Raw genomic sequence first — 16,127 nt, forward strand, 5'->3', positions numbered from 1 at the left:
CCGTGTGCACCGCTGGCAGGAAGGTAAAATCGTGTTAAGCGCCACGGAAACAGCTTGACTGCTCCTCAAAAAGGTAAGCACAGAGCAATCATAGCGCTTAGCAGTTCCACTCGTACCTAAAACAACTGAAAACAGGCATTAAAACAAAAAAAATGTACCCAAATGTTCAAAACAGTAGCATTTGCATTAGCCACAATGTGGAAACAAATTCAAATGTCTACCAGCTGATGAATGGATTAAAAAACTGTGGTATGCGTATTCATACAACAGAATATTAGGTGCCTACAAAAGGGACGCAGCAGTGGCACACACTACAACACGCGTGGACTTTGAAAACACCGTGCTAGGTGACAGAAGCCAGGCGGCAAAGGCCACCGAGTCAGGATTCCTCTTGCGTGGGATTCAGGTGAGATCCACAGATGAGACAGTAAATCAGTAGCTGCTGTGGCTGGGGGCTCAGGGGATGGGGAACAGACAGGCGACAGCTAAAATGCTCGGCAGTTTCTTTCTGAAGTAACGAAATGCTCTAAAATTCACTGGCGATGGTTGCAGCTATCTGAGAAGATGCTAAAGACCACTGAATTAAGCACTTTAAATGGATTAATTGTACTGTACATGAATTATATCTCAGTAAAACTGTTTTCTAACATAACATTAAGAATACAAGAACTGGTCAATGGCATTTCTTATACTCCTGACACAAGCTATATGTCAGTCCATATTATATATTTTTATGTCTTCTTAAATACTTTTCACTGCTTTATAAATTCCTCAAATTTTGTCATAACCAAAGAGGCTATTTTTCTTTTTACTGTGCAATCAGTTTCTTTTTCTGTCTCAACAAAGCTGACCCTTCAACACTGTCCACACAATAAAAAATCCACATATAACCTCTATCGCCCTCCACATACGTGTCTCCTCCGTATTCACAGTTCCACATCTACAGACTCCACAACTCCGGATGGTGTCTCACTGCAGTATTTACTACTGAAAAAAGTCCATGTGTAAGTGGGCCTGTTCAAACTCATGCAGCTCAAGGGTCAACTGTAAAATCATCAGTGTAACTACTTACAGGGAGAACGTGCGGAAAGCAGTGACCCCTAGTGACCCTCAGGAAGCACTCTGACACTGTGCATGCACACTCACGCCTGACCTGCCAGGACATCAGGGAAGCAGCCACTGCACACCAGTAAACCTGGGGGTGGAAGGGAGCCTCGGTGCGCATGGTCACTGCATCTTGAGAAAGACCAGGAAAACGGGAAGGAGAAAGAACACCTATCAAAACACACAAGGCATGGATGGTCCCAAGCAAGCCGGCCTGGCACGCACGGGTCCACATACACACCACCTCCCGCACCCTGAGCCCCTCCCTCAGCGGACCCTCTCCCGAGCACTAAAGCAGCAACACTACATGTGCGGAAAGCAAACTCTACTCCCTGGAGCCTTCAGTTCTAGCCTGTGAGTCTTCTGGAAGAGAGAAATAACTCAGACTAAGTAGAATGAAACTCAGGGTTAGAAAGAATCTTTGGAAATTCCTAATAGAACCTACATGCAAAAGGTATTCTGAAGAAAGAGAAAGAGATTAAATGCTTTTTCAAATTAGCTCTCCGTTAAATAATGGAAAACTCTGTGGTATTTTTCAAAACATTATTCAAAACCCCTCCAAAATTAACGGAAGTGACAGATCAATCAAGGTGATGCCTCCAGATCACTTTCATCGTATTTATTTATTTATTTATTTTTCATCGTATTTAAAACAGCACGTATGATTGTACGTTAAAATGCTCCATCATATATTAAGACACCCAGGAGTGGTGTTAGTCACGCAGTCGTGTCTGACTCTTTGCAACTCTATAGACTGTATCCCTCCAGGTGCCTCTATCCACGCGATTCTCCAGGCAAGAATACTGGAGTGGGTAGCCGTTTCTTTCTCCTGAGGACCTTCCCAACCTAGGTATAGAACCCAGGTCTTCTGCATTTTAGGCAGATTCTTTACCATCTGAGCACCAGGGAAGCCCATATTAGGACATGACTAAGGCTTAAACAAAATCATTTTTAAAACAGAAGGCAACCTACCATTATGTGTTCAAGTAGAGAATCTATTGCAACTATGTTATCAAAATAGGTTCTGAAAAAAAAAGAAAGGTAAAATCTTTAAGTAATGTTATTAGAACACAGAACATATGAAACTTTGAATACATTTCCCAGTTTTGGCTACATTTAAATAAAAAAACAGAAAGGTATATGCTGTTTGACTGTTGTCCTTTTGTGGAAACCACCAATACTATTATTTTAAAGAGGTAAATGAAAGTTTATCATTGACTTTAGTATAAGGGCTCTAATTCCAGAGATCGCCTTCAGTAATTATTTTATCAGCAAGTATTCAAGGTAGAGAAAAAGTTTGTAGCATTTAACTAAAATGATGAAGAAATAAAACTGGTACATCAAATTCAACATCTCATTAATAATTTTGATATAAAACAAAAATATTTAAATTTGCTAAATCTCATTAATAAGATAAAAATATAAAAAATCACTGAAAACCCCGAAAGCTAAAATGTAGTTTAACTGTATTTTTTTAAAAAAGCAGGGAAACTCATTTGAGAAGAAATATCAGAATACAGGTAATGATAGGAGCTGACAACTCTGCACAAGTAAATACAGACTCATCATTATGAACTGCAAGTAAGTATTTGTGGGGCATATGGCACATACGTTAAAATGTAGACCGGAAAAACAGATAAATCAGCAGGCACGTGTTACAGGGAATATGTGGCAAATACTCTTAACACAGACTGTTGGCAAGGTACCGCTCTCAGTTTAGGTCTGTGAGAATTTAGCCATGTATTCAGGATTAAGATAACTTATAGCAATTAACAATGCCCTTTTCAAGAAGAGAAATCATCTGACTTGAAGCTGTTAATATGCTTAGTTACAACATCCACTGAGGAATATCCTGCAAGGAACAGGTTGAAGAAAATGAGTTTCCCACTGGGGAAGAGATTTCAGGTGTCACATGAGGGTTTTAACTGGGCTTTGGGAGGCTTGCAAAGTGTTCAGATAGGCTAGCAAGAGGCCGAACACGGCTTCCCTTCCCAGGTGTCTCTGAAGCAGTCACATCTGGTGTCCAGACATACTGTTTCATTCTGTCTCAGAGAAGATATTGATAGTCGGCCAAGGAGATCAAAAAAGCACGCCCTCCAACTCAAACTTCCCTAATATTTCAAAACACAAAGATGCAATTTCAGAATCACAAGTGAGGGGATTACAGGACTTGGTGATGAGTAAGCTAGGGACATGTCAGAGGGAACAGCATCAGAGCTGCTGCGGAGTGCTCCTTGAGTTAGTAACCTGCCATGGGGTGGGGCCCTGAAGCTAGCACATCCCGGGGCGTTTTCAGATCTCAACCACTGAGCAGACCGTCAGAGATATTAATACATGGCCTTCCCCATAGCAAGCAAACCTGATGTGGATCTGACATTTAATAAACATCTGTACTTGCTCCACTGCCAGCCTAAGAGAGTTTTCCTAGGTTAAACTCCGGGGAAGTGCACCATCTTTTTGAGAATGACACCTGAGCTACTACACATGGGAAAACCGAAACAATAATGTTAATAGTATGTTGTAATTTACTGACGTTCACAGCAAGGGCCAGAGAGGACTTCGGGAAAATGATAAACCACAACATTTCCCCTCCTTCCACTGCTGTCAATTCTCTCCTACGCAAACAGAAACACTATGGCATCTCTCTGCATAGTCTCTAACAGCTTCTAGTGAGTCATTTACAAACATGCCCAATTGCAAATTAGGCTGATCACATATTCGTCTTTGATCCTTTACTTGTGAAGTGAATGTGGGTGAGAATGAAACTCTCTAAGCCCAAACATGATGGCCCACACTTACCAGATCACGTGCCTGGTAAAGACTGATCTTCTGCTACTGACCGCAGCGGACAGCAGTCTGTCACGGTCAGGGCCGGCACCTGATCTAAACTGTTGACCAGTTAGGGCTTACCACATCCCTAGAAATGAACACTTACTTTGATACGTCAAGTAGAAAGTCATTCAGTTCAGTCTGTTTGGCAAGACCTCTGCATACCTGCCATACAAAACAGTGGCTATTAATTTTGAGGGACTTTTGTTTATTTTAGGAATGAAAATTCCAGAATTTTATTTACCTTATTTATTTAAAAAGGCATAACACAATCACTACTTCAAGGATTTTTAAAAAATTGTATGTGAGCATATATCACCGCTCAGTACTGTCAGATCCAGGAAGTCCTTGATTCTCACATCATTATCTTGAAATATATATATATATATATATATATGCTTTATATTTTATGTGTGTGTGTGTATATATATATATATATATAAAAGCACAGAGACATTACTTTGTCAACAAAGGTCCATCTAGTCAAAGCTATGGCTTTTCCAGTGGTCATGTATGGATGTGAGAGTTGGACTATAAAAAAGAAAGCTGAGCATTGAAGAATTGATGCTTTTGAACTGTGGTATTGGAGAAGACTCTTGAGAGCCCCTTGGATTGCAAGAAGATCAAACCAGTTCATTCTAAAGGAAATCAGTCCTGAATATTTATTGGAAGGACTGACGCTGAAGTTGAAACTCCTATACTTTGGCCACCTGATGTGAAGACCTGACTCATTGGAAAAGATCCTGATGCTGGGAAAGATTGAAGGCAGGAGGAGAAGGGGACAGTAGAAGATGAGATGGTTGGATGGCATCACCGACTCAATGGACATGAGTTTGAGCAAGCCTGGGGAGTTGGTGATGGACAGGGAGGCCTGGCGTGCTGCAGTCCATGGGATCACAAAGAGTCAGACATGACTGAGTGACTGAACTGATGTATACACATACACACACACACACACACACACACATTTTCTCCCTATCAGACAGTTCCTCAGCAATCTGAGTTTGCTGAAATGGACTTAAACAAAACAAGCAGCAGTGGAAGATACAGAACAGAATTCTATTTCTGCCATGTTCCTGAACTTAAGAGTCTGCTTATCAGGGAAACTCTATGCAGTTTGTGACCTTTTAAATTAGATCACATTTTCAAGAGAATCAAGGAACTTGAATTTACGATTATTGTTTTCATATACCACTAAGTTTAGTAGATGCTTTAATTTAGGAAATGGATCATAGAAATATCAACATTACTGCCAGTAGGATATCATTACTGGGCTTTCGGTGGAAAACAAAAACCACGATAAGAAATGCAAATGATTTAACATCCTGTTTAACTATATAAAAGAATTGGTTGGAAGACATTTAAGGCAAGCAGTCAGTAAACATAAGTGACCAGATCACACATTTCAGAAACAGGAAAACATTTACTATGCACAAAGCAGGCCGGGGGTGGCGGCTGGCCCGCCCTCTGCCTGCTGGCGGCGGGCTGCACACCCGCCTTCTCTCAGGCGGCCTGTAAAAGCAGCCCCGGTACGTACCTGCACCTGGTGTATCGCCACTGAAGCCCAGGCGAGGTGCGCCGTCGCGACCTGAAACAAGAAAAGGGAGAGCGTGACGCCAGCCTTCCCCCGCCACGCGCACACCCCAACACAGGCCACCGGCTCCAGTGTGGTGTGGTCACCGCATCCGAGAACGTTCCGAAAACCCGAACTGTCAAATGCACGCAAAATTTCTCTTTTCTATTTCCCACTTCTTTATGACTGAGTGTCATGCTCTTTTGTTCCTCTTAATTTGGGATAAAAAGGAAGATAAATTATTAAGAGCACTGTCATCCATTGAGCTTATGATAATTATTTTTCACTTCAAAGAAATCACTAATAAAAAAGGCTTCTAGTGACAATTTTCTTTCCTTCTTTTTTTTAAAATTAATTAATTTATTTTAATTGGAGGATAATTACTTTACAATTTTGTGATGGTTTCTGCCAGACAGCAACATGAATCAGCCACTGGGGTACCTGTATACAACCCAAACCCCTCTCCCACCTCCCTCCCCACCCCACCCCTCTGGGTTGTCCCAGAGCACCTGTGGGTGCCCGGCGTTGTGCATCAACCTTGCACCGCTCATCTACTTCACACATGGGAATGTACCTGTTTCAGTGCTATCCTCTCAAATCACCCCCCTCGCCTACTCCCACTGAGCCCAAAAGTCTGTTCTTCACATCTGTGTTTCCCGCGCTGCCCAGCATGCAGGCTCGTCGTTACCATCTTTCTAAATTCCACGAACATGTGTTACTAGACAGTATCTGTCTCTCTCTTTCTGGCTTACTTCACTCTGTACAACAGGCTCCAGGTTCATCCACCTCACTGGGACTGACTCAAATCAGTTGCTTGTGACCACTTTAAAAATGAAGAACTGTTTCCCAGACTTCGCTGACAAGTGCTTAAACTACTAGCTATCCTATTTCTTTTGTTTTTTTTTTTCTGTTTATCTAACGAGTATTCCTGGGTGCCTGCTGGGGCCCAGATTGGAGAAGGAAATGGCAACCCACTCCAGTGTTCTTGCCTGGAGAATCCCAGGGACAGGGGAGCCTGGTGGGCTGCTGTCTATGGGGTCGCAGAGTCGGACACGACTGAAGTGACTTAGCAGCAGTAGCTGGGGCCTAGCGCTGTTGTTAGAGAGCAGGTGCCACTCGCGTCTGCGTGCAGGGCTCAGGGAAGATGCCACCCTGAGCAGGTGAGGTCAGAGCGTGCTCCTGGAGGAGGTGGCCGGGTGGGGACAGAGAAGTCGAAGCAGAGGGGGAACCGAGGTGCGGGATCTGCTGGAGAGGGGCCAGCCATGCGCAAGGGCCCAGCGTGGCGGCAGGGAGAGAAGGGGCTGGAGTGGCGAACGGTCACCTAGGTGAGAGGACAGGGAGCTGGCCACCCAGGGGCCTGGACGAGCGTCGCGGGCAACAGAGAGGTCACAGTACTCTTCGGTTTTAGCGTCACTGAGCCGTTCCCATTCAAGGAACAGTGAACAGATGCTGGTGTTGTTGTTACTGTTGTTTAGTTGCTAGGTTGTGTCCAGCTCTTTGCAACCCTAAGGAGCTGTAGCCACCAGGCTCCTCTGTCCATGGGATTTCCCAGGCAAGAATACTGGAGTGGGCTGCCATTTCCCCTCCCAGGGGATCTTCCGGACCCAGGGATGGAACCTGTGTCTCCTGCCTCGGCAGGCACGTTCTTCACCCCGAGTGTCTCCTGCCTCGGCAGGCACGTTCTTCACCCCTGAGTGTCTCCTGCCTCGGCAGGCACGTTCTTCACCCCTGAGTGTCTCCTGCCTCGGCAGGCACGTTCTTCACCCCTGAGTGTCTCCTGCCTCGGCAGGCACGCTCTTCACCCCTGAGCCGCCAGGGCTGTTTCCCAAATGTTTCTAATGCGGGAGCGCTGCTCACCTCCTGGTGACTCAGGCAGAAGGCCTCTTTGCCCCAGTGCCGATAGAGCTCCAGGATGCCAATCAAGTCCCCAATCGCAGTGACGATCGGCAAACAAAGAACAGACTGGATCCGTGTCCCTGATTCCAGCCCGGTACCTCTTGGAAACCGTTCATCCTAAAAATGTAGGACGGGGAGAAGATATAAATTCTTTGAAAGAAATGGAATCATTAATTTAGGATTCTATCAGAAATTCCCTAGTACTTGTAAGCCATGATCAGCCGTTCTTTTCAAAGGAAAACCAAACGACGGTGGTCACTGTAAACCCTGTTTCAGAAGCCCTGACAACACGGCTGTGCTGGTGTTGTGCTGAGTCACTCAGTCGTGTCTGGCCCTTTGCGATCCTGTGGACTGCAGCCCACCAGGCCCCTCTGCCCATGGATTTCCCAGACAGGAATCCTGGAGTGGGTTTCCGTTTCCTCCTCCAAGGGATCTTCCCAACCCAGGGATCAAACCCTCGTCTCCTCTGACTCCAGCACTGCAGGCGGATTATTTACCCACTGAGCTGTTTAAGATAACTTTAGCAACATGGGACACAAACCCAGATAGTGCCTCATGTTTCTTTATCATTGTACAGGAGAATTCAATTAATGAATGAATATATATAGCTTCATGCAATAATAAAAGTAATTACGACGGTTCCCAGGTAGCTCAAGTGGTGAGGAATCCACCTGCTAATGCTGGAGCCGCAGCACACACGGGTTCGAGCTCTGAGCCTGGAAGACCCCCTGGAGGTGGAAATGGCAACCCATTCCAGTATTCTTGCCTGGGAAATCCGTGGACAGAGAAGCCGGGCGGGCCACAGGCCATGGGGTCGCAAAGAGTCGGACATGACTGAGCGCACAAGCAGTTCTAAGCAACACTTTTTTATTCCTCACCTTCTAGTGTCCGAATTAAGAGTTATAGAGATATAAAGTCACATGTAAAAATTACCCCAAATGCCATAGCAAATTCTATTTATATAATTTTTCTCTTATTTTTAAGGTCAGAATAACACAAAACCACAGGTTATATGAGAGTCATTGCAACTGAACCCCAAAGACCCATATTAGGCACTCAAATCAACCAATAATCACCCCTTACCTAAGGAATGAAACTGGTTCTTCTACTTCATTTCCTAACTTAGCAAAACCACTCAAAGGAATACAAGAAAACGGAATGAATTAATACCAAAACATCAATTCTATTTATTCACTTTCTGCAGTCTACAGGAAGCTTTTCATGAATCAAGACTAGCACAGATCTATCCTTTGTAATGTACAGATCTCTGGAAAGCTTGTATATGCCTACAACACAACATTTTAAGTGATAATGTATACCATATCTACTTTTAACATGTACTTCCTAAAAATGAGATGGGCTCGGTGTACACCGTCGTGGGGCTTTGAGGCGCACGCTGAGCTGATCTGCTGCGTCTGGACACTGCAGCAGGATCGGCAGCGCTGCTGGGACCTCCACCAGCAGCGTCCTCATCTTTTCTTTTCCGTGGTGAGAATGGGGAAGATCTAGTCTCTTAGAAAGTTTGACAATTATAATATTCTTGTCTATATAATTATACTGTGAAACATGTATTTTAAGCACTTTTTTTATTTTTGATAAAACTTTTTTCTTTTTGATAACAGTAACTAGCAAACTGATTTGTTCAAGGTCACACAGATCAGATCAGATCAGTCACTCAGTCGTGTCCGACTCTTTGCGACCCCATGAATCGCAGCACGCCAGGCCTCCCTGTCCATCACCAACTCCCGGAGTTCACTGAGACTCATGTCCATCAAGTCAGTGATGCCATCCAGCCATCTCATCCTCTGTCGTCCCCTTCTCCTCCTGCCCCCAATCCCTCCCAGCATCAGAGTCTTTTCCAATGAGTCAAGTCTTCGAATGAGGTGGCCAAAGTACTGGAATTTCAGCTTTAGCATCATTCCTTCCAAAGAAATCCCAGGGCTGATCTCCTTCAGAATGGACTGGTTGGATCTCCTTGCAGTCCAAGGGACTCTCAAGAGTCTTCTCCAGCACCACACTTCAAAAGCATCAATTCTTCCGTGCTCAGCCTTCTTCACAGTCCAACTCTCACATCCATACATGACCACAGGAAAAACCATAGCCTTGACTAGACAAACCTTTGTTGGCAAAGTAATGTCTCTGCTTTTGAATATGCTATCTACGTTGGTCATAACTTTCCTTCCAAGGAGTAAGCGTCTTTTAATTTCATGGCTGCAGTCACCATCTGCAGTGATTTTGGAGCCCAGAAAAATAAAGTCTGACACCGTTTCCACTGTTTCCCCATCTATTTCCCATGAAGTGGTGGGACCGGATGCCATGATCTTCGTTTTCTGAATGTTGAGCTTTAAGCCAACTTTTTCACTCTCCATTTTCACTTTCATCAAGAGGCTTTTAGTGGCAAAAATAAAATTAAAATCTAGATTTTGTGACTCCAATTTAGCACTTTTTCAGAGCAAATTCCTGACACCAATGCACTTGTTTGTATGCTTGTCAGTTTCAAAGTCTGAGCTCACGCAGCAACATTTCATCATGACGCGCACATATACTGGGGGAGACTGGTCTGAGGGCTCCATCTGGTCCTGTTCTCTGTACCCCTGGGCTTGGTCAGACTACACTGAGTCTGGCCCCCTATGTGATTTGGTTGGCTAAACTTAAGGTCATGAATCTGATGCAAGCAGAGGCTTGAAAACTCACCTGCATGTGTCCACTTCTCTCTGACCCCTGCCAGCACCATAAGACGCCAGGCTAGCCTCAGTGGGAGGGATGGGGACACATACAGAGAACAAAGGCCACCTTAGCCTGGCCGGCTCCCAAGGGATGCCCAGACGACCTCAGACGTGTGAGAAAGCTCGGATCAGCAGAACGGCCGATCTAGAGTCAGCGAGTGGTTGCTGCACGACACCACTAAAATCTGGGGCAGTCAGTCACACAGCTAACTCACTCAGATCTGTCCTGCTGGGATACGAACCAGCAAAGAGTAATCATTCAGTTTATATGTATATCAGCACACAGGCAAATGTGGAAAGAAGAACTACTCAAACCTAGCTCTTAGGAGGTTATCAGATTATTTCTTGGAGTACAAAGAATTCATTTACATACAAACCCTTTTATTGATCGCTATCTTGCTTTTATGCTGCTATAACATGGTTTAAGTTACAACATCAAGAGTATATGTTATCTTTCTTAATTAAATACTTCGGGTTACAAATGTCACATAGGGTGAAAAGCCACTCACCCCGAGGATGTCTTCCACCAGCAACGTTTTCCTGGACTTGGCCACGTAGGCAGAGGTGGTGGTGCCCTGGGCGATGGGACCAGCGGGGATGAGCTTAGGTTTTCCTTCCTTGATTCCAGGCGGGATAAACACACAAAGGCTCTGCAAAGAGGAAAAGAACACGTTCTAGAAACTGTCCTGTGCTTTTTGGCACGGGACACAAAGACTCCTAGACATTACTTAACGATGACAAGAAATCTGTGAGCCAAGGGAAAGAGGAGCCCCAAAACAAGGGAGGTGCTTTGCGATGACCACAGTAAGCATCTGAGGTGGAATTCCCACGAGCGCAAGACACGCGCCTGACGCGGGACTCGCACGAATGTCCACGTGTGAACACTCTTCCAGCAGCCTCCAATTTTTATCCACAGGAAATACTAACATGAAGACAGAAATGTAAGCTGTCCCTGGGCTCTAGAAACCACCAGTCAAGAAGCAGACACGATGCACCCCGCTTCCTACACACGTGGCACATGGATCTGTAACTACAAAGTCAATGTGAGGTGACTATACTTTTTCACGTTCATTAAAAATCTTTCTCAGTGTTACTTCTTTTTTTTTTTTAATAATCGACCACTCCATTCCTGAAACTGGCCTGCCCATAATACTACAGATTTAGAATACTCTTGGTAAAATCTTTGCTTTTCTCTGCACATACACACCAAAAATTAAGTAAATAAACAACTGGACAAACCTGGGTGTATCTCTCCCCCTCAAAAGATGAGGCAGATGGAGAACATTCGAAAGTATCTTAAATTTATTTTTTTAAACACGATCAATTATTTTGACTAAACCCAACCACATTTTAAAATAAATTTCTACTAAACAAGAATTGTTAATGAAATCATCTGGGCAGGGGGAGCAATATTTTGACAGAACCACACTGTGATTATCTACGCGATTTAAAAAATATTAAAGTTCTGGTAAATTCTCCCAACACTTTACTTTTATCTTAACTGGAACTGCTGTAACTTAAGGATGAGGGCCTTTTGAACTAGTAAATATTAGGCAATCCTCTGATGTGTTGCTTTTTAGATAATGTGGTTTTCCAACTTTGGAATGTCGAAGACGCAGAAGATGAGGGTTCGATCCCTGGGTAGGAAAGATCCCCTGGAGGAGAAAATGGCAACCCACTCCAGTATCCTTACCTGGGAAATCCCACAGACAGAGGAGCCTGGCGGGCTAAGTCCATAGTGTCACAAAGAGTCGAACATGACTAAGCCCACGTGCGAGCGTGCACACACACACACACACACACACACACTGTCAAAGAACTCTTTCTTCAAATAAAATCTTACAAGGGATTGAGCACTATAAACCTGAGCAACTTCAATCACTGGGAACAGAAAGGAGGAAAACAGAGCCTCGGCTCATTCTGTGTGCTTTAAGTCACCATTATCTAAAGATTATACATTCAAGATAGCTTCATTCATTAGTCTATCTATATTAGCTAGGACTAGGTTTAAGCAGTACTATTAAGTACAATGTCTGTGAAAATCAGTTTTAAATTGCTTCTTTTAAAAGTATTAAGCTTAAAATGTTTAAATACAAGTTACATACTTTAAAAAGATGTTTTTAAATTTAACTACATATGTGATGATAATTGACAATTGGACCATACACATTTTTAAAGTGGCTAGAAACCAGTCACTGTTTTTACAATAGTTACTGTAATCTATTATGCACCAACACACATGTGACATAAGCAAGTTAAGAATTTCATTAGATTTAGTATCTATCTTGCAAAACATCATTCAGTGTTACTCTTTCTTACGATTGACAAGACAGTAGCAAAATGATCCAAGAACAGGAAGAGAGAGGACTACAATAAAAATATAAAAAATACAGTATATGTAGGCTGAATAAAAGTCAGAATTGACAACGATTTTTTCAAATTATGAGAAAGTTAATTACAAGGATGCTGAGTAACATTTCTCTTCTCAAAGTCAGAACTGCAGGAAATGAACTTAAATTGACCCGAGTCATTTGGATAACTTTAAAAGAACTTCCCACGACACCACCAGAAAACAAACGCTGAAGCAAGCTCCCAGCAGAAGCTCTGGATATTTTTTAACACTTGTTGACTGCCTGTGTTTGTTGTTTGAAGATATACCACAGACACTTCTTTCGGCTGACTTTTCTGTAAGACCATTAAGGCTGAATTTACTAATATCTTCAAGTTACCTTTTGCTTCATAATTCAGTAATGACGAAATAGCTTATATGGTCCTGGATCATTTATTTAATATAAACATTGATTGCCTCTATGCAGACTTTCTAGATGATGTACAAGAAATAGACAAGCAAATAATGCACCGTGGGTACATGGCAAGCTACTCTGCTACTAGACTTGCTGAAAATAAATGATTTAGAAATCCTTCAATTACCTGACTGAATGTGGTAAGCTTCTCGTGGAAAATAATTATCAAAAAAAATTATTCTTTACAATGGGGACTTTGTACTTGTTTTACTAATTTGATTATGATTTTTGTTCACATTTATCAAATAGAAAGGCTTACAAATGAGAACTGAGAGCAAGCGCTAACAAAAAAGTAAGTTGTCCTGTGAGGGCCGAAGGTGCTGGTCTCGTGAAGGCAACGTGAGGGCTGAGCCAGTCAGACACCTGTTTTGATGTTCTCACAGCTTCAATGTCTCTCCTCTGTACTAGAAGCTTCCTCCTCTTTTTGGGTGGCATTTTTTTTAACTCCACATGGTTCCCCTGTGCAACAGCTCCCTTCCTGGCATCATTCCTGATTAAATCATCATTCTCGGATTCATCTGGAGTGTGTGTTCGGTAACAGCATGTTGTACGTGATCTCTGAGGTTGATCGGGCTAGTGGGCAGTTATTACTGCAAACAGAGTATGTCAATAACAAACCTCCAAGTTAGAGGCTGAATATTACAGGTATTCGGGAATAGAGGAAAGTTTGTTAAATCTACCTTAACTCACTCCACAGAAATAATTTTCAAAAAGATAGTTATGGATTGAATAGTCTTCCTTTTCCCACTGGCTGAACTGACACTTTCATCACGTAAATCCTCAAGCACACCTGGGCCTGTCTCTGAACTCTCAGTCCCGTGTCACTGGGTTTATTTCTCACCACACTGTTTTAATTACTGTAATTTATAGTACATTCTGTGACCTGGTAAGCCAAGTCTTGCTTTGGTTCTTCATGTTTCAAAATAATCATGATTTATAAGACACACTTTGCATTTCGCATTGATGAAGGTCCTGCACTAACGCATTAACGACTGATGGGTGGAGGAAAGTTTCCATAAAGAAATGGAAAAATGGAGCAGAGACTTTGCTTTTCAAAATCAATCATTATGAGTTTTTTAAAGAAGTATTTTTAAAGAACTTTAATACAATACTTAAGATTTACTTTCAATTCAAAGTTATTACAAAATGTTGGTTATATTTTCCATATTGTAATAAAACACATCCTTAGAAGCCTATCTTATACTCCAAGGTTTGTACCTCCCACGCCCCCATGTCAATTCTTACGAATTTTGACATAAGAATTTGACTGGGATGTTCAAATTAATAAGATGAGAAAAGATTATACTCATTATTTATTTTCACAGGAAGATGAATGAAAACTTTCATCAAATATCACTGTATAACATATTAAATATATTAAGGTGATTATATATACATTTATAATCTATAACATCCAGTGTTGAGATGAGTCTCTAAAATTAATTTCTGCTCTAATGTTGTATAAATCTCTGAAAACTTTTATTAGCACAAATTTTTTAGAGGCTAGAGATGAAAAACTACATGAAAACCGAAAACGAAGAAAAGGTTCCAAGTTTCACATCTCAGCCATCCCTGCCTTCTCAAGAAGAGCTCCATGCATCAGGGCGTGCTCCTGACCCCGGCCTGCGGGTCACTGCAGCTGAGAGTGCTGCAGGGGGCCTGGACAAGGCCCTTCACCTCCCAGCGCCAGCAAGGAGACTGGCCACAGGGCTGGAAATCAGTCCAGATGCCAGGCAGTGGCAGGGCATAAGTTAGGTTTTTCATTATTTCAAAGAAACTCATGATGACCTATCCAATATTTTTGTGGTAACAGTACATTTCCAAATATATTTCTAAAGTTAAACCATTTAAACTAAAGGAGATTGGTAACAGTAGTCATAATGACTAAGCTGACTCAAGGAAGAAATAAAAAAGCATTCAAGTTATTTAAAAAAAATCAAATTTTTAGAAATAGGTTCAGTGGAAAAAGAACCATAGACTAGACTACTGCACATTATTTGTTAAAAATAACAGCAGTTTCTGATGAATTGGGAAACTGATTCATTGACATCAACCACAGAGATGTCTGCTTTATGTGGTAAACATCTGCTTTCATCTTTCTTCCCACACACCATTCAAAGTTCAGTTTATTCATGAAACTTCTCTTTTATGTTACGGTTTCAACTCACAACCAGTTAAAGTTCGGAAACACTTTTTAAGAAGAAAATAAATTACTGAGGCTTACCATTAAGTTATTTTTCTTGGAGACACTAGATGGCACTGGAGAGTAAATGAATTTCGCTCCGTGCAGAGGGCAGGAGCAACTAGCCCCAAGTTCCCTGGAACGTGAGCCAGATCCCTAACTTTGCACAATTCTTACTAAAGTTCACCGTGCATTGACAAAGTCACATGGCTACTCTAAACTAATACATAAAGAGCTATATATGAACTTACTTTATGAATTATAAAGTCTGATGAATAATTAGAGATCACAAATTTTTCAGCTTTCACAAACTACTCTTATAGATAATATATATAAAAAAATATATTAGAACATTATAAAGTATGCTACATAGTAACTGAAGTATGTGACTAGGTATTAAGCAAAAAATCTCAATCGTGAAAAATTCAGTTTTTCCCAACAACTATTTCAAGAGCACCCTGTATACGCTATGTGCCGGACACTGGCATTGGTCAGAACACAAAAAGCTTCCTTGCTAGATTTCTCACAGACTGCTTTCTCCTTCCTTTTCCCTTCTTGTCTACTAAGAGAGAGGTCTCCTACGCTCTGTTCAAACAGAGCTCACCATCCAAGCTCATTTCAGTGTTACCAAGCCCAGACCCCACCAGCCAATCAAAGGTAGGGTCCCGGAGCACCTCGGCTCCTCTCTGCTCACGTGTCATCATGCAGTATAATTAACGGTGGATTTCTTCATTTCTCCTACTGACTGTACGTTCTTTGAGGACAGGAATGGTTTTTATCTATTTGTAGGCTCAGTAAATTCAACACAGATTTTGGTACATGGCTGGTGTCTAAAATGGCTTGTTAAGTGACATGCATAGACTAACGCTTAACCAATGGAGGTCAAACTAAGATTCAAAGGTTTGAGAATCTTGTCAAAATCCCAAAGTAGTGAATTGGAACTCACACAATCCAACTCCAGAATCTTTACTCTTTGGAAAACTGAACAACTAACTGGGGAGCTTTCCTTCTCT

The 16,127-nt window shown here is 42.3% G+C and overlaps 1 protein-coding gene across 1 annotated transcript in view; it reads right to left on the reverse strand.

The window, feature by feature from the left end:
- The window catches only part of PDE10A (phosphodiesterase 10A), a 100,563-nt gene that overhangs the window by 56,630 nt on the left and 27,806 nt on the right, over positions 1–16,127 (reverse strand). The window contains exons 4-8 of the mRNA XM_055591450.1: positions 10,638–10,778; positions 7,364–7,519; positions 5,471–5,521; positions 4,040–4,098; positions 2,077–2,128 (exon numbers count right to left, since the gene is read on the reverse strand). Coding sequence (XP_055447425.1) covers positions 2,077–2,128; positions 4,040–4,098; positions 5,471–5,521; positions 7,364–7,519; positions 10,638–10,778 — 459 coding nt within the window. The remainder of the gene's footprint in view (positions 1–2,076; positions 2,129–4,039; positions 4,099–5,470; positions 5,522–7,363; positions 7,520–10,637; positions 10,779–16,127) is intronic.

The sequence above is a fragment of the Bubalus kerabau genome, chromosome 9, assembly GCF_029407905.1.
Source record: "Bubalus kerabau isolate K-KA32 ecotype Philippines breed swamp buffalo chromosome 9, PCC_UOA_SB_1v2, whole genome shotgun sequence".
Lineage (NCBI taxonomy): Eukaryota > Metazoa > Chordata > Mammalia > Artiodactyla > Bovidae > Bubalus > Bubalus kerabau.